Consider the following 18263-nt stretch of genomic DNA (forward strand, 5'->3'; position numbering starts at 1 on the left):
CTTGCATTGTTGGGTCACTACAGATAGTCCTCAACTTATAATCACAATTGGGACAAAATGTCCATCCCAAGTTGGTGTTGTAAAGCAAATCATTATGTGACCAAACCTGTTACAACCATTATTTCCACAGTTGTTAAGCAAATCCAGCCTAACATTGCTTGTAGGAAAGGCTGGAAAGATTGCAAACCACTGGAATATGCTGCAACTGGTCGTAAATGCAAGCTGGTTACCAGGTGCCCAAATTGCAAACACATGGCTGGGGAATGGCGCAATGGACATAAGTGTGAAGGGCACTGTCCCATTTATAATGAAATCATGACCAAATTATTGAACTCAAGGGCTCAGACCTCAAAAATAGAACTTCTTGCAGATAAGATGTAAAAACCAGGTTTCTACTTTTTCTCTGCTATCGTTTAAGTCTACTATTCTAGTCTTCTGGGACGCATTGGCTCAGTGGCTAAGACACTGAGCTTGTCGATCAGAAAGGTTGGCAGTTCAGGGGTTTGAATCCCTAGCACTGTATAATAGAGTGAGCTCCTGTTACTTGTCCCAGCTTCTGCCAACCTAGCAATTCGAAAGCATGTAAAAATGCAAGTAGAAAAATATGGACCACTTTGGTGGGAAGGTAACAGCGTTCCGTGCACCTTCGGTGTTTAGTCATGCCGGCCAAATGACCACAGATTTCTTCAGACAGCGCTGGCTCTTTGGCTTTGTAACAGAGATGAGCACGGCCCCCTAGAGTCTGGAACGACTAGCACATATGTGTGAGAGGAACCTTTACCTTTGCCTTTTAATCAAGTCTTATTTAATTTTGCTTTATGGTATGTTATCACCTATTAACTACAATAACATATATATAGAGCAAAGAAATTGATATAAATGATAAATGTGGTTGTGCAGTAATGAAACCTTAAGAAAATTACTGAAGGAAAGAAGGTTGGTTAAATGCCAGCAGGCCATTATTTGGATGTTTAGGATCATTGGAACAAATTGCAGTGAAAGTACAGTATATAGAGTGAAGAGATAAGAATAAGAGCTGAGGTGGCACAGTGGTTAGAATGCAACACTGCAGGCTACTTCAGCTGACTGCTAGCTGCAGTTCAAATTTCACAAGGTTGATTCAGCCTTCCATCCTTTCGAGGTGGGTAAACTGAGGACCCAGATTGTAAATTAAATGCACACAATTTAGAAAGTGCAGTGAGGCTTTACGCTAGGCAGATGGTTTGAAAATGGGACTTTTGCTCTTCAGTAGGCCCTTACGAATTAATTACGCCTATTCACTTTATCGTATACTTTTTCTAAATCAACAAACATGAAAAAAAGCTTTGCCACATTCTCATAATTCGTATGTTTCATGCAAATAAAGAGCTGAAGGTTGACTGTTGAATGTTGTGAGTTTTGTTGTTACAGAAGTCATGCATGCATAACTTGAATAATCAGTGTACTTAGTGAATGATTCAGTATAGCAGAGAATAAGACAACTATATGTGATGTCTTTTAGGTTGTTTATTTGTACATAAATATACAAGTAATCTTGGCAATATTAGAGAAGTATTGATTGAGGACGTAAAAGTACATATGTTATGCAGAAAGTAGTCATTAAGAACCTAAATGCATTGGGGAATATAAATCTGAAAATTAATGTATCAAAGCCTATGTTGATGTTTGACAAAAAAAAAATTGAATGAACAATTGTAAGGCATTCCACTGTGAGAAAGAAACCAAGGGCAGGTAAATTAATTCATTAGTTTTTACCTGATGCTTATTTTTTTTAGCTTTTTAGTTTTACTTCTTTACTCCATAATATTGCTTACCTCAAAAAGCAGTTGTGTGGTGAGTATCTATGCATGTATTAATATGTTATGAGAAACTCTGAACACAATGATTAAAAAATTAGTAGTACATATTTAAAGTAAATGATCTCATTGAGGTACAGTTGTCATTGAATACCTTTGGTGTTTGTTTCTTGAATGTTCACAACTTGGCTGTAGTACTGCCGAAACATTGCTGACTTAATTCTGTCTATAATTCAAACAAATGTGATAAAGCTTTCTTGAAATATGTCACACATATACACAATATTGAAGAGTTCTTTAAATATTTATATGGGCTTCTTGCACTCAGATCACATTATGAAGAGGTAGCCAGTCTGTTGATCCAGATTTGGGTTTAGCAAAGCTCCGCTGGCTGCGAAGGAAGAGGATGAAATCCTAATTTCCTCCACCTGTCTTTGGCAATCCCACAAGCCACTCTTTGTGGCTCTGGAGTTGCTCCTCCAGAATTAGAATGAAATATGGTTTTGGAAACTGGAAGTAAATGGGAGAAAAAGAGACCGTTTAAAAATGCTTTAACATATTTTAATTTGGAAAGGCTGAACACTTGGTATTGAAGTGCCTTAGCCACCTTTTCATAAGAAAGAAATAATCAAAATCAAAGATTCTCTTGAATCACCTCGGCTGTGGTTATTCCAATAGTGGTTTTGCTTAATCAGTCTGTGTTTTTGCCAGACCCGGGATGGCAACCATTCAAGTTAGTCAAGAGAGTGAGAAACAAGAATTCTAGGTCCAATTTTGCGGCGTAAGTTTTTGTATGTAATAAAGAAGACATTCTACTTTGTATGAATGGAAACTGTGACTTGTATATTATAATTCAGTGTTAACCCACTGTAAGGCAGAAAGTCACATTTAAAAAGGTATGGGAAGCAAAATAAGAGGAAAATTAAAGAAGGTGGTATTGTTTTGCCAAAAAATGAATAATGTGTGAGAACTAGAATGGTAATTTTCAAATCTGTAAAAATATGATACAATGTTAAGGAAACTCAAGTAGTTGGTTCCCGTCAAAACATTCTACTTGTTCAGTTAAACTCATGGAAGTAGTCTATGAGAATAAGCATTTTGGCCCAGTTAGTTAAGTATTTTGCTTTAGTTCTATGGCAATAAAACTTTACCTGGACTTGTATATTTCAGATTGCAGACAAAGTTTTCATCTATATGCATAGATCATTATAAATCTTAGATAAAAAACAAAAGGGTCATATTCTAGCTTTTTCATATTGTGCTAATATATATGCACGACTTTGTTTCTTAAAACTAGGGAGGCTTCTGTCAAAAAATTTTAAAAGATGCAAATTTTAACTTGGAGGTGCACATACCTATAATGAATTTATCATATTTAGGGTGTGTGTGTGTTTGTTTGTACGTTGTATATTTACTCCATTCAAGAAGCCTTCATCAACCAAGTGCAGCCTTCCAGGATTTCCTTAAAATCCTGATCCCTGAAGAAAATGTTTTTTCTTGTTAAGTTACAAGCATTGTGGTTTCATGTTGTTTCATAGAAGATGCTTTCTTAAAAATACCAGGTTTCCTTTCAATCTAGAGACTGACTTTTTAACAGATATTACGATTGTAGTGAAAAAGACATAGTAACCAAGATACTTTTTATTTAGGGCAAGCACTATCTACCGATTTATATTTAACCTTTTATTTCCTTCTTTTAATTCACATATTTCCAATTTCAGCCCACGGTTTTCATTACTATATTCTCATTCTAAAGTTTTGCTTTGCAGCACTGTATTTTCCTGTGCGGGAATAACGAAAGTTGGGATGTTGCCAAATTTTCATTTCTGAAATGAAAAGAACGATATCACTGCCAATGTTCAATTTTAACATCCTCTTTCATATTTAGTATCTTCACTGCAGCTGAAAGAGGAATTGATAGATGGAGAAGAATACAGCTTTCTTCAAGGAGCTTCTGATCAGGAAAGCAATGGATCAGCCAGCCAGTACATCAAGCAAGAACCCTAAGGGCAAATCTGAACTGAACAGGATGGTACAAAACAAGACTTACCATTTGATGGCTTCTACTAAGGGCACTTTGCTAACTGCGGTTAAGATTTCAAATCAGAATTTTTGGAGGACAAGAAAACTATTTTAGTGGGGGGGGGGAAAGAATTTTCAATTTATTAAAAATTGACATGTTTGTGTTGTATTTGAAGCTTTTGAAAGAATTTTTGTAATATTTTCAAGTCCAGATTGTTAAAAAAAAGATACTCTAATTTTTTGGTAAGAATTAAAAAGCTTAATTATAGCAGGATTGCAGGAAACCCTTTGAGGAAGATGAGATGATAGAATAGTTGAAAACACAAATGAACTTTTTGTGAACCTTCTGGTACAAGCTGGGAGCTTCTGAACTGAAAGGCTACACTAGTCATGCCCTGTCTTTTCCTCAGTGACAACATGAGACACGGTGATGAAACATAAGAAAATAAATTGAAAGGATGGAGTATTAAAATGTTTTCTCCTGGCACAGTGACATACTGACAAATCTGCTTTTGGAGAATTAAGCTTCGGTCCTGTTTTCATTAAAGTTACTGGGGCTGTTACTTGTTCATATTTTGAAGTACTGAGACACTCACGATCAGCAAAGCTTCCATATGTCAACTGGTTTATGGGACATTTTGTTTTTTCTTGTGTAAGGAACTGAAAGGTCCTTTTCTAGTGAAGCAGCAACACATTTGATTTCCATCCTGATGGAAGACACCCTGAAAAGATGCAACAGTGAGCTCCTGAAGATGGCATTATTTTTCCCTACACATTTGGAAGAACCTTGATTTTTGCAAACGGAGCTAGTTTGCCTCAAGATGCTTTGGAGCCTGCGTTGAACACAGTATTTTCTCGGCTGCTGAATTTGTCATAACTAGTGTGGCATGAATGCTGAATTTCTTGGAAACTATTCCTGGATAGTTAAATCTGTATGGAAGTTATCAAATGGCATCATTCACAGAACTTAAAATGTTGTCATTTCCATTCTGGTGTCATGACGGGATGATATATGTCACAGAGTTTTGCTTTTACCAGTAAGGTTCATTTACTAAACTCTCAGGAATTAACTGCTTATTCTGTAATTGCTTCTGGGTCATAGCAAGTCGACTTTAGAGCAGTCTGTCTGATTCTTGTTTCAAGGGTAGGGTTTAGAAAAAAAATTAATTCTATTGATTAACCTCTACACCCTTTAAATCTAACGCTTTATGACTAGCAACTCTCCAAGCCCCAGAGACAATTTTTGGCGTATAAATGTTTTAAATTTTTAAACGCATAGAAAGTTGAAAACCAGCAATTTTGATTATTTTCTTATCTTTGTTATTGGGTACATACCATTTGTGATATGCAAAGGTTTACCACATTCTATGCAAGAGGGGATAATGGTGTAAAATTTTGTAGTAACTTCTGGAAGTACATTTTTTTCCTGTATAATATAGGACTGTATGAAACAATTCCTAGTCTTTTTTTTCTTTTTCTTTTTTTCCTTTTACATAGCTGGGCCATTGTTGAAAACTGCTTTGTGTATACATTTTAAAAAACTGAGTATCGGGTGTCAAATATTGTGAATATAAGTGAAAACTGCATACTTACTGTATTGTTATGTCTCTAAAAAGATTATGTTCATAATTCTTAGAAGTACAAGGGGCGATCTGGGCTTAGCTGATCTGCCTTCTTTCTTTTTTCCCTCTAGGAATTTATTGCCCTCCCTCATTCACAAGTGCTCCATTACAGCTGTTTTTGAAACTTCCCTGGTTTACAAAGCAGTTCATGATGCTACAAAAAAGAGCTGCTCTTGGGGGAGGGGAGCAAAAAGCTGTATCATGTTTGTGTGTATCCAAGTGTGTACACACAGGCACTCATATGCATGCACACATAAGGATTCCCAATCACAGTAATTCTAAAATCATAATTCAGGCATCAATCCCTTAGCACAGTATTTCTTAGGCCAGTGCCTCCCAAATGTAAACGATTCATGTCATCAGGCCATTTACCTGTAGGATAGAATCCTCCAAAAGCAAAATGAGGTTCCAGAAGGAATTGCATCAAAAACTGAGTGATCCGTAATTTTTCCCATCTTGGATCGTAATTCTGTCAACCATGCTCAGCTCTAATAATGCAGAACTGATAGGATGAACGTTGTGCTTTGTAAAGGCCACGGTGTAGTATCTGCATTGTCAGAGACTCTTGAGGACTTGCAGAATAACATTTATATATCAAGTTCTTCTGATTTTTTTTAATCAGAAAGATAATATTACTCAGTGTGAAAAGGGCATCCTGAATAAGGTTTGTACTAATGGCTTTTGGCTTGAGATCAGCATAAAAACCTGGACTTAATGTAGAAATTGTTTAGTTACATGATCCAAACAAGCTTGAACCAAAAGAACATATATTTAAACACAGTTAACTCCCAATTCCTAGTGGACACATATCGTGTGTATTTTGTATCTGTAGGATTGGCAGAAAATCATGAAGTGCAGTAGTGTTTTCCCCATTCCTATGCATGTTATGATTGGAGAATTTCACTAATTTCTGTCACTCTTACATTGGAATGGCCTTTGTCCAGATGAACAGTTGCCCTCTTCTACCTCTGAATATGGCAGCTCCTAGAAAAACCCACAACCACATTTAATCCCCACATCAGCTGAGAACCTGACGTTAACCAGCAATTCTGCAAGATGTTAGACGACCTGTAATTATGTTTGGGAGAGAACGGTCTTGATTACTGCTATAGTACAGGTGATTTTTGGAGATCTCTGATTTTTGGAGATATTTTACATATTTATGTAGGTACTGATATCCTTTCAGGATTTTCATACTCCCATTTCTACATCCTGATACATCTACCCGATTAAATGAAAACTTTTTTCAAATCTTGAAATCGATTCTTTTTCCATGAAACTCTTGGGTGACATCTTTTTCCAGATTAGTTTTCATTTGTCGTTTTTCTTCAGTGTTCATTCTGAGTAATGCTTACGCGTGGCCTCTTAAACACAGCAACCAGATGACTGTAAGCTTTCAGTACCATTGGGTGCATTCATTTTTTTAATGTGATTTGGTTCTAAGAACACACTCCAGTTTACTGTGAACTAATTACCACCAACGAACTGGGATGGAATCAGGTTGGAGGGGCTGAGTGGATATTGGTTTGAGACTTGTACTTCTTCAGTGGGTCAGCTAATATTACAGTATTTGGCACAAGGCAGGATCTTTTTAAATAAGAAGGCACCACAGGCAAGGTAAATTACATTGCAAGGGCTCCTTTGTACAGCTCAGAATTGTACATCTTTTTCACGCTTTAAATTTCCTTGCTGAATCAGAGGAAAACAAAAGCAGTTATCGACTTGTTCTATTGATACTAACACGGGTTTCAGTGTTTGTTTTTATTGTTGTCATTTTTATGTGATGTGAACACCTACTCCCATCAATATTTGTATTATGGTGCTAATATATTGGTAACAATCCTTTATTGGAAAGGGATTAAAACTGTGATTAATTTGATTTTTTTTTAAATTTTCATATTTAAGTGAAATCTCAGCCATTTATATAAAAAAGGGGGGGGGAAAGCATGAGCTTCTGCCTCTGGGAAAATGATTGAGGCAGAAGTTAAAAAATGGTTTTTACATCATTTCTGTATGTATTTGATATATAGATCACTATCTGTATAAATTTAACCTTTTATTTTCTTGGTTATTTGTGTGGTCAAATGGGAACATTTAAAAACCTCTAATGTACATAACTCAGTGAAAATTGCTTTTGAAGAAATTAATGTTACTTTCATTTTTAACAGACTGCAGATTTTCAAGCATGGATGTGAAAAAGCATTAAGAATATAACTTTGTGTACAAGATGAAAATAATTCACTAAATTTGCCTTTTTTACACAAAATAAAAATGTTAAAAGACCAGGTTGTGAATTTTGTCTCAACAATTCAAGAATATCTTTTAAAATATTGATAAATGAAGTATCTCCATTATCACTAATACGTGAGAGTTCTGCATTAATTCAAGCTTATTAAATAGGTTCGAATGGTAATTCTTTGACTATTGGAAAGAAACGTCAATTCTATTTCTGTTTCATGGAGTGAAGTATAATTTTATTTGTGACGGGCCCAATTCTGTTCCTCTCATGTAGCTTTAGTTTAGCCACAATCTGCCCAACCAATGTTTTAACCACAAATTTATAGCTTGAACTTTTTCTCTAGATGTAGCCAGGTCATTTTGCATCAATTTTACTGCTAGTCAAAGATTCATGGAAAGACACTGTTATGTTTTTCACTATAGATCTCCTGTGATGGAGATTTTCCTAGGCTAGGAAAGCTATACTGTGGTGCAGAAAGATTACTCTTCTTGCAAGTAACAGTTAAACAACCTGCTTAGAAGATACATAATCCTGAAATAAAAGTGTTTGAAAATGTACATCAAACCAAGAACTGCAAAATAGTTTATGGGCCATAAATGTTATGGCTGTGATATAGGAATTACTTGAGTTTTTCATCATAAAACCACAAATCAGGTAGGTCTTTTGCCCATTTAGTTACTGGGATTATACAATCCTTATTCTCCAGTCCTGGATATGATTAGGAATGCTCAGTTGATTAAAAAGAGATTTTGAGAACAGACTTTTTGTTATCCCATCTGTATCAGTGCAGATGAAATATTTAATACTAAGTTTAGAAGGTCACACACATCAGGTAGCACTTCTTGTTAAAAACTACAACTTTAAAGGAACAAAACCAAGATCCAGGATGCTATTCCATTACTGCAGAAATACACAAAGGAAACCATTGTTTCCAATTTACTGGATAGCCTGTAGTGGAGGCCCACACTTGTGATATGATGTGAAGGAACCTGTTCTGACCCAGGCTTCCTTAGAAAGCAAAAAAAGCAAAGTCTTAGTCCCAACAAAATCTCTCTTAATAACACGAGTATGAATTCCTTTCATTCAGTCAGCAAGACTTATCAGTCTTTCAAAAGGAATGCTTATCTACACACACCTTCTCCCGCGCTGCCAGATAATTAGTGTCCAAACAGAGCAGAGCCAAACTTGGCACAGAGTTTCTCACAAACAGAACTTTCCAGACCGATGAATGAATTGTTTCTTGCAAAAGCCCACTCTCCGTTGGTTCCTATTTTATTTTATATGAGGGGCCGATCACCTCCAAAGTGTGGCTTTACTCTTGAATCGACCCTGCAGTCTTAGTTGTTCTTGTCTTCTGGCAGCTCTGCGCCTGCGTGCACTGGGAATAGGCTCCAGCTGTTCTTCTTCCTTGCTGCTGTCTAGCTCCCTCTCTGCCTCCGACACGGAGTCCCCATCTGAGCTTTCCTCAGCCCTCAGGACTGGCTCCTGTTCCTCCCCAACCTCCTCACTGTTCGACTCTGCTGTCAGCTCCGCAGGCCACCGGTGGACCACAACAGAACCACACTGACAAAAATCACTGCAAACCGCAAATAACTGGCGGGCTGATCAGCCGTTTGGTGGCTAGTGGAAGAGTAGCAACACAGGAGGTTGTGGTGAGGCTTGGGGTGGGGGGAGGAGTTGGGAGCATGCCTTTGGGGGCAGGAGTTTATTTTAAAATATGCCGCCAGGCTATGCAAATTCATTTGGTGGGCCATGCTGTGCAGACCCACTGGGAAGGGAAATCCCTCCTATGGCAAAGCTCTTTGATAACCAAATTCACTTAACAAATTGTTACTACTTTAACAACTGCAGTGATTCACTTAACAAATGTGTCAAGCCGGCCTTCCTCAGCAACCAAGAAAGAAACCACTTAACGCCATTTTGCAGAATTAAGAGTATTTTTACTGGTTATGAAAAGATAGCAGCCTTAAGCAAAGCAAGATCTGAAGCAAAAGCGCGCGAAATCATACATATCAATATGTGACCAAACCCCCTCTCCCTGGTAACCCTCATCCCAGTGTCCAGTCTGCAAATCCCTTAGGTGTCATGTGAGTTCCATCTTCAAGGAGCATCATCAGGTTGGTATGCAGGACGGTTGGCCTTGACCGACACCAAGCACTAATCTCCAGCATGCGCAGTATACGATGAGACCAAAACTCCATTTTTACAATCTCTCCTGTACTTAAACTTCCCTTCCCAAATACCAGCCCCCCCTCCCCGTTTCAATGGCAGCCGAAAGCAAATAGCGAAACAGAGGCTGACAAAATGTGGCAAGAAAAGTCGTAAAAGGGGGCAAAACTCATTTAACAAATTTCTCACTTAACAACATAAATTTTGGGCTCAATTGTGATCTTATGTTGAGGACTACTTGTATTTAAAAAGATATTTTATTGGTAACTGGTATTTGCTTACCATGTATTTTCACTCACTACAAAAAGCAAGAGAAAAGCTGAGAAGTCTTCAAGAAGTGAATTTTCATTATGCAGGTGATGTAATATTCATTGTTGTAAAGATGCTCAGTGTGAATTATGTCATAAAATATTATTATAAAAGTATAAAATTTGGAGATTTTGCAAAAGGTAATACTCCCTTGAGTGATGCCGGACTTTGTGTACTTTTCTCAGGAATATGGAATTGATTTGCCCTGCCTTCTAGGATGCATTTCGTTTCCTCAATCTGACACATCATCCTGGGATTCACTAGTGGTCTCCCATCCAAGTTCTAATCAGGAATTAGCCTATTTAATTAGGTGCTGTTGCAAGATTGTTCCTTGTAAAATGCAACACATTTGGAATTCAAAGTGTTCTGATCTCGTTGAAAGCACTTCAGACGTTTCAAGTGTGCTTGTTATAGCCAAAGTAGCTTTGTCTTGAATTCAAATCGAAATTTTTAGCATGTCTCTTATCTGTATTTATTGAAGATTTTTTTTAAAACCACAACCGCATGTACAATGAATACACTTCAAACAATTCACACACAACTTTTCGTTTCTTTAAAGACAAGAACACTTTATTTGTTCATGATGCCTTTATTTCATAGTGCCAATCAAGGAGGTAGCTATGCTAACTGCTCCCATGTAATGCAAGGATGGAATGAAATGACTTGTCGAAAGAAGGCACGACTCCTCTGAAGGACTACTTTACTCATAAATCCATTCCTGAGCACAAGGTTTGTAGTCCACAAGTTCTTCAGGCTGGAACCACAGACGGATTTCATTTTCCGCACTCTCCACAGAGTCACTGCCATGAATGATGTTCCTTTAGACAAGACAAAGATGTTAGGATATTTGGTGGAGCAGTTAAAGAAATTAAAAAGACTGCCTGTAGGTAAAAAAAAAAAATGCATTTGTAAGCTTATTTCTAAATTCCTTCACAAATTTGTAAGATGAAGCTACCATCCAAAATCAATTATGGACCACTCAAGTCTGATGGTTGTATAAACTGTTTACATTGTTATTCCTGTAAGTAACTATAATGTAGATTTCACTAAGTAGTTTGAACAAGGTGGCCATTTCTGAACTAGTAATTCAGATCATATTAGAACGCAAAAGCATAGTATTCTATGCTTTTGAGCTCTACTACTAACAGCACAGTATTCTAGCTGCAATTAAGTTTATAGCCAGGATATGCTTTTGCCAAACTTTACCCTGTGCATCAATGATATCAGTGCTAGGCAAATATTACATTAACACTCCTGACAAAAGGCTAATACTTAGCCTGTTTTCCCCCATGCCTTGCAGTTTGGGTACGCACACACTTTGGGCACCTAAAAGGTTCGCCATTACTGATATAGACAATGTTTCTTTAGCCATCAGAAATCAATAAATAATAAATCTAAAAAGTAACGTGGGGTCCATGCAATGAATAATTCCTTGCCTAGATTTTGTTTTTAAGAGGGTGGGAGATTCCATTTAGTGAATAAGATAATGATTATAGAGTTGTTACATTTATTTACTCCTTCCTCTTCCCTGTTTTGAGGGCCTTTTGAAAGTAAATTTTATATGAAATCCAAAATTTAAGCATCTGTCACTTCAATTTTTTTATGCGTGCTATACAATAACAACTCTTTAACACCAAGGTGCTAATCAAGAGAGATTTCCAATAGAAATCACTCAGTACATGGGGGTGAGTGAATCTCCAGTACAATATAGCCCCAGCTTTAGATATTTTATACTTGGGGCTTTTGGAGTATAAGATCACAATTCTTACTAGCATAGAACATGTGGGCTTGCACTTGAGGCCTGCTAACTATTTTTAGATTACTGAATATTGGTACCTAAACAATGATTTGTACATTAGTAGCACATTTTATAAATTTGTTACCACCATTAAGTGCTATATAAGCATTAGCATAACAGGATCAATATTTTATACAAATCAATTGTATCTGACATTATTTTTGAAGCAATTTGATTTCTAGCAGAGCTTCCTATAATCTATAAAAAATAAATTGCAGCACCAACCTGCCCACTTGAATGCAGAAATCTCCACGAATGGTACCAGGCTTGGAATCTGCTGGATTGGTTTCTCCCAGCATTACTCTGCCTGTCTTCACAACATTAAGTCCTTCCCAAACCTATAAAAACAAGTTTACTGAATAGATGCAAATATAATATTGGCAGAATGAATAGCTGCGGGCTTTATTGCATTACATAAATCTTTAAAAATCATATAGTAGTATATTTTTGTTTTAGCTTTTTAGACACCAACTGGAATTACCAGATTTAAGAAGCTTAGCAAAGAAGCATTTGATTCCCATGTTGGTCAGCAGGAATCATGCAAAAAGGAATTAATATGCAACAGTATCTTCATATTTATGTTCTGAAGCAGACTAAGCCCTATTCCGGAGCTTTTATCCAGTAAAAATAATAATAATGGATAATAATATATACTAATCACCATTGAAAAACCCATTCATTGAGACTTGGTTTTCCCTTTCAAATTGCAACTGAATTTGCTATTTTACAGAACGAATTTCATGTTTCTACGCATTATTATATGTTCTTCCTTTTATCTATTCCAAATCTATCACCATTTTACACACTCTTAGATTTTAATATGATGGAATAAGAATGTTTAATTTACTTCTGATCTACTATCATATCCCTATTCCCCTACTTGGGATACTATGTGCAAACTTTTTTAGTCCAGGAATGAAACTTAGCTTGTCTTGTGAGGATAAATCCAATCAAAGTGTTATTACCATCATAGACCAGACACCCAATATATTAAATACTACTATATAATAATAATAATAATAATAAGTCATACAGAGCATCATAAACTACTTCTTGTTCAGAAAATTAATTTCCCCCAAACCAGCAGACCATCCCTGAAATGGGCAGAATTCTATGGTCCAAGAGAAAACAGCAATCCTTTGCTATAGAGCAGTACTTTTTAAATACATGTAGTATTTATTACCGTGTTTCCCCAAAAATGAGACAGGGTCTTATTTTCTTTTTACTTACAAAATATGGCCTTGGGCTTATTATAGGGGAGGGCTTATTGTTTTGGGGTTGCCGGGCAGCTGCTCCCTTGCGAACTGGCTCCCGAAAAGCTGGCCACAGCCTCAGGGGCGAAGCAACCATGAGGTGACCAAGCTCACAAGCAACCGCCCGGCAAACCCCCTCTCCAGCCGGGCAGAGCACCATTCACTGACCTAGGGGGTATCCCTAAGGTGCCAAGCCACGTGGCACTCTGCCCGCTACCAAGCTCCCGCGGCTTGACACATTAGGGATACCCCCTAGGTCAGTGCATGGAGCTCTGCCCGGCTGGAGAAGGGGATTGCGCGAGCGCCTGTTCCACCCCCAGCAGGCATGCCTCCTAGCCTCAACATGTCCAGCTCTCTCTGCAGCCTCCGCAGCTGCGCTCTGAGCATAATGTCTTCTTCGGTTCCAACTCCAAAACTCGGCTGATGAGTCTTCCAGCAGCGGATGCAGCTGAGTTTTGGAGTTGGAACCGAAGAAGACGTTATGCTTGGAGCACAGCAGCGGCTGCTGCAGGGAGACCTGGGCCCGGACATGTTGAGACTAGGAGGCATGCCTGCTGGGGGCGGAACAGGCGCTCGTGCAACCCCCTTCTCCAGCCGGGCAGAGCTCCATGCACTGACCTAGGGGGTATCCCTAATGTGCCAAACCGCGGGAGCTGGGGAGCAGGCAGAGCGCCACGTGGCTTGGCGCCTTAGGGATACCCCCTAGGTCAGTGAATGATGCTCTGCCCGGCTGGAGAGGGGGTTTGCCGGGCGGTTACTCGTGAGCGTGGTCACCTCATGGCTGCTTTGCCCGAGGCTGTGCCCGGCACTTCGGGAGCCAGTTCGCAAGGGAGTAGCCGCCCGGCAACTCCCCCCTCCGCCGAGGCAGTACGCTACTCCCCAACCTAGCGGTATTCCGAAGACACCAAGCAATGAGAGTGCCTTTCTCTCCCCCCTCCCAGCTCCTACGGCTTGGCACCTTCAGGATACCGCTATGTCGGTGAGCGGTGCTCTGACTGGCCGAAAGGGGGGGGTGTCCAGGGGGTTTATTTTAGGGGGTGGGCTTATATTTTTGCCACGCGAAAAATGTGGCAAGGCTTTAGTTTCAGGACAGGTCGTATTTTCAGGGAAACACAGTATCATGTATTACATTTGCTGTTTCCTAGAGGGAAATGCATGATTATTATAGAAGAGAGCTGGTAAATTGCCCAACTATTAAATTATTTTTCTCAGGAAAATGGTGTGTGTGTGAGAGTGGGAGTTAAATAAATGTTCATAAATAGATACTTACCATGGCTACTACAGGCCCAGAATTCATATATTTAACTAAACCTAAATAGAAAGGTCTGTCTTTCAGGTCAATGTAATGTTCTTTAAGCAGGTCTTCAGATGCCTTTAGAGAAAGGAAATACAGCAATGGATTAATCCTCTTTTATCAGTGGAAATCTATTTTAAGTCTGTCTTCTCTGAATGGTCCTATTTGCACTAGCATCAATGAGAGAGTTTAACAGATCAAGCGGGAAGGAAAATTAACTCCTCTCAATCAATTATCTCAACAAGGATGAGAAGATTAATGTCTTGTCCAGGTGCCAGAACAAAGTTCTTAGACAGCCTTCAAAAATGGAATAAACAGAGGCACTTTATTGCCAGTTATTTTATTTCATACCCTCTGCTCAGTCAGGAAAAAATGGAAGGCAGGCCGAAACATATATGAGACTTGTCTCTGCTCATTGTAGCAGTAAACCCCCCTCCCCTTTTTAAATACACATGGGAAAAATGCAGCAAATTGCTGCTTCAAAGCATTCTTTTTGGTAGCTTGAAGAAGCTTGAAAATGTGAATTCCTACTTTTCATGGGGACTCTTCTGCTCATATGCTGCTGGTATGGGGGGCGGAGGCAAATGATAATGTTACCTGCATTCTGTGAACACAACTAAGAATATCACACCAAATAATGAAGTAAACACAGCTAATTCCCCTTAGTAGTACTAGTACTAAGATAACCAATCTTAACAGATCATCCAGTAGTGTTGTTACTGTAAAAGCTACATACCATCTTGCCAACTACAGTTTTCTAACCAAAGTCAGACAAGCTCATTTGTATAGCTTTATGGTTTTAAGAGAACCTTCTACAACTCCGGAAACAAGTGGACTTCTAGACAGATCAGTAAGAAGATAAACTTGAACATGCGCAACTTAAAATTTACTTTTGCTTTCAGATTGAAAATAATCAAGATTAACTGAATTACTTCCTAAAGCAGTCTGCACTCCACCCTGACTTTTGTACAAGTTGCTAGAAATGGTCATAGATATTAAAAATGTCTTTACCTTTACAATTGTAATCTGAGCTGAATTGAAAAGCTGATAATAACCATAATATATTTCATGACGCAATCAGGAAATAACCTCCCAAATCACAAGAATGTGGAATGTTATAATTATATGAAGTTTTTGGATAAATTATCTCTATATGTTAAAACATTTCAGCTGATGTCATATAAATAAACGCCATCAGTCCATGCCTTCTTCTATGAATTCATCTGATTTTGAACTCTCAAGATGTGCTAGTTTTGCGTTTCTATAGTGGAGAACTAACAGAATGCCAGAAATGTAGGCTAAAATAGCTCTGAAATTGCTTAGTCTAACCCTAACTTAAACTGATGCAGTTCAATATATGAGAATATTTTATTCATATGGAGAACTTACATTATCTATCAATTAACCAATTAAGCCAAATATGAAACTTACCTGGATGAATTTCATAGCTACTAGATGGAAGCCTTTCTGTTCAAATCGTTTGATGATGTCACCCACTAATCCCCGCTGGACTCCATCAGGCTTAATCGCAATAAATGTACGTTCTGTATTAGAAGCCATAATTCTGCAAGAGAAAAGCAAAAAGAAATCAGTGAAAATCAACAGCAAAACACTTCGGTTTTACCATTTTTAAATGGAGAAAATGGATTGGTGACTAGCAAGCTATAGCAGCAAAGATTTTAAACTACACAAGAGCCTAAGCATGAAAAGACAGGTGTATTAGGTTTCGGCTAAAGAAGGGAGGGATAAATAGGTGAGAGAGAGAAAATTAGATTCCCTTTGAAAGGCTCAGTGCCATCACAAGACAGCTGCAGTTAAAGTATTTCTGGTGAAAGCATATTGCTTTAACGGTGGAATCAAGTTTGAAGAGCTGAAGTGTCTCTTGCTAAAGGAACGCACTAGCACTTTCATTCCTGGATGAGCAGTCAATTTGATAAGTAGGCCCCTTCCAATTCTGATTCTCTAGAACAGTGTTTCTCAAACTTGGTGACTTTAAGTCCTGTGGACTTCAACTCCCAGAATCCCCCAGCCAGCACAGCTGGCTGGGGGATTCTGGGAGTTGAAGTCCACAGGACTTAAAGTCACCAAGTTTGAGAAACACTGCTCTAGAATGTATCTTCCTGCTCATCGAGGTGGTCCTGTTGAAATGTTCCTAGTTTTAGATTTTTTTAAAAAATATTAAATGGCACATTCATCTCTGTTCTAAAAGCGGAATAGTCAGCCTCTAATCCATTTCTCTGACCTGGATTGTTAAAGTAAACAAACTGTTTCATGATCAGTGTATAGACAAACATGTTCATGCTTTCAAGAGATCATTAAACTACAATACCCAGAAACCCTCATATAAGGGCTGCTGGGAGTTGTAGTTTATCATCACCTACATTATTATAGAGAGCCCGTTTGTGTAGAGGTTAACCTATATGACTTCTAGACCTCCCCCAGGCACAAAGACAGCTGGGTGACCTTGGGGCCAGCCACTCACTCTCAGTTCTAGGGAGGAGGCAGAGGCAAACTACTTTTGAAAAACCTTGCTAAGAAAACTTTTAAGGACTAGTCCAGGCAGTTGCTAGAAATCTATAAACTGACTCAAAGGCAAAGCTTTTTTTAGTATAGGCTCACTATACTTTTTAAATTGAGAACTCAAGAGGGACCCAAAGAGCATTCATAGCCTTCGCTTCCAAACGGTTCTTATAGCTGCCCAGTTCACATAACTAGTGAAGCTTCCAGGGACTGGATTTTTTCATCCCTGAAATACTGACACGGATTGTGCTTCTACCACAAAAACGTTTCTATATATAGGATCTGTAAAGAGGCAGAGAGACCTAAAAGGGGCTCGAGAAAACTGTTCATCTCTCGCGATTAGGTGTTGGCTTTCCAATAAAGAATTCTATTGAATTCATTCTATTCTATTGAATTCTATTACATTCTATTCTATTGAATTCTATTACATTCTATTCTATTCTATTCCTCTCGATTTTGAGCGGCCCTTTCCTTTGGGTCCTCTTTAAAAAGGCAGCTTCCCTTCCCAAGGCTAGCAGAGGCCCGTCCATCCACGTGTCACGCTTTGTTCCCCGGCTCCCCGCCGGCGACACGTGTTAGAGGTTACACTTAGCAACTCAGCAGCCGGGAAGGTGCCGCTCTCGTCTCCCAATAAACGAAGCTTGTAGCGCCGGCCCTATTTCCGCGGCGGCCGAATTGCTCGAGCCTCGGTGGCGCCGCCCGAGAAGAGGGGGCCAGCGCCTCGGCCACCTTCAGGTTACGGAGACCGGAAAGGGGGGAGCGACGCCTTCCGCCGGCCTGGCTGGATCCGTGGAAGGGCTTCTTCCCAAGGAAGAGATTCGAACAATTGCTCCTTTTGCTTGCATGGCAGCTGCGAAGCCTTTTTGGTGAAATAAAATAGTCACCCTGGTTAGATTGGCCGGTTCTGGTCCTCTTTTTCTTTTTTCTTTTTAGGCATTCATTTTTCCTTCGCTTTTGATTGCTTCTCTCCGAAGAAAGGAGGCAAGCCAAGCACAAACCCCACTTACCCCAAATCACAGGAAAATCTGATCCGGGCGGGCAAAGCGGGGCAGCGTGGTTTCAGCAGCTGCCTCCTTGAAATCCTTCTGGGGAAGAGGAGGAGCGAAGAGAGGCCAGGCTGGGCTAAAGCCGGAATCTCACCGGAGCCACCCCCTTGGCCGCAGCGAAGAAGGCGGGCTTTGCTGTCGTGTTTACCCCACCCCACCCCCCGACCGCGTAGGCTGCCTTTCTTGATTCGCGAG

General features: G+C 39.1%; 2 protein-coding genes across 4 annotated transcripts in view; one reads left to right on the forward strand and one right to left on the reverse strand.

The window, feature by feature from the left end:
* Positions 1-7722, forward strand: part of MBTD1 (mbt domain containing 1) — a 53462-nt gene extending 45740 nt beyond the window's left edge. For all 3 annotated transcript variants that reach the window (XM_081936887.1, XM_081936888.1, XM_081936889.1), the window contains exon 16: positions 3685-7722. In XM_081936887.1, coding sequence (XP_081793013.1) covers positions 3685-3803 — 119 coding nt within the window. In that variant the 3' untranslated portion in view covers positions 3804-7722. The remainder of the gene's footprint in view (positions 1-3684) is intronic.
* Positions 7723-10699: 2977 nt separating this feature from the next.
* On the reverse strand, positions 10700-18189 carry NME1 (NME/NM23 nucleoside diphosphate kinase 1). Its single transcript, XM_081941027.1, has 5 exons — positions 18030-18189; positions 15934-16066; positions 14479-14580; positions 12181-12293; positions 10700-10975 (listed from the first exon to the last, which is right to left on the reverse strand). The coding sequence occupies exons 2-5, from the start codon at positions 16060-16062 to the stop codon at positions 10858-10860; spliced, it is 462 nt and encodes a 153-aa protein (XP_081797153.1). The 5' UTR covers positions 16063-16066; positions 18030-18189; the 3' UTR covers positions 10700-10857.
* Between the last annotated feature and the right edge of the window lie 74 nt (positions 18190-18263).

The sequence above is a fragment of the Natrix helvetica genome (genome assembly GCF_964273705.1).
Source record: "Natrix helvetica genome assembly, chromosome: 1".
Lineage (NCBI taxonomy): Eukaryota > Metazoa > Chordata > Lepidosauria > Squamata > Natricidae > Natrix > Natrix helvetica.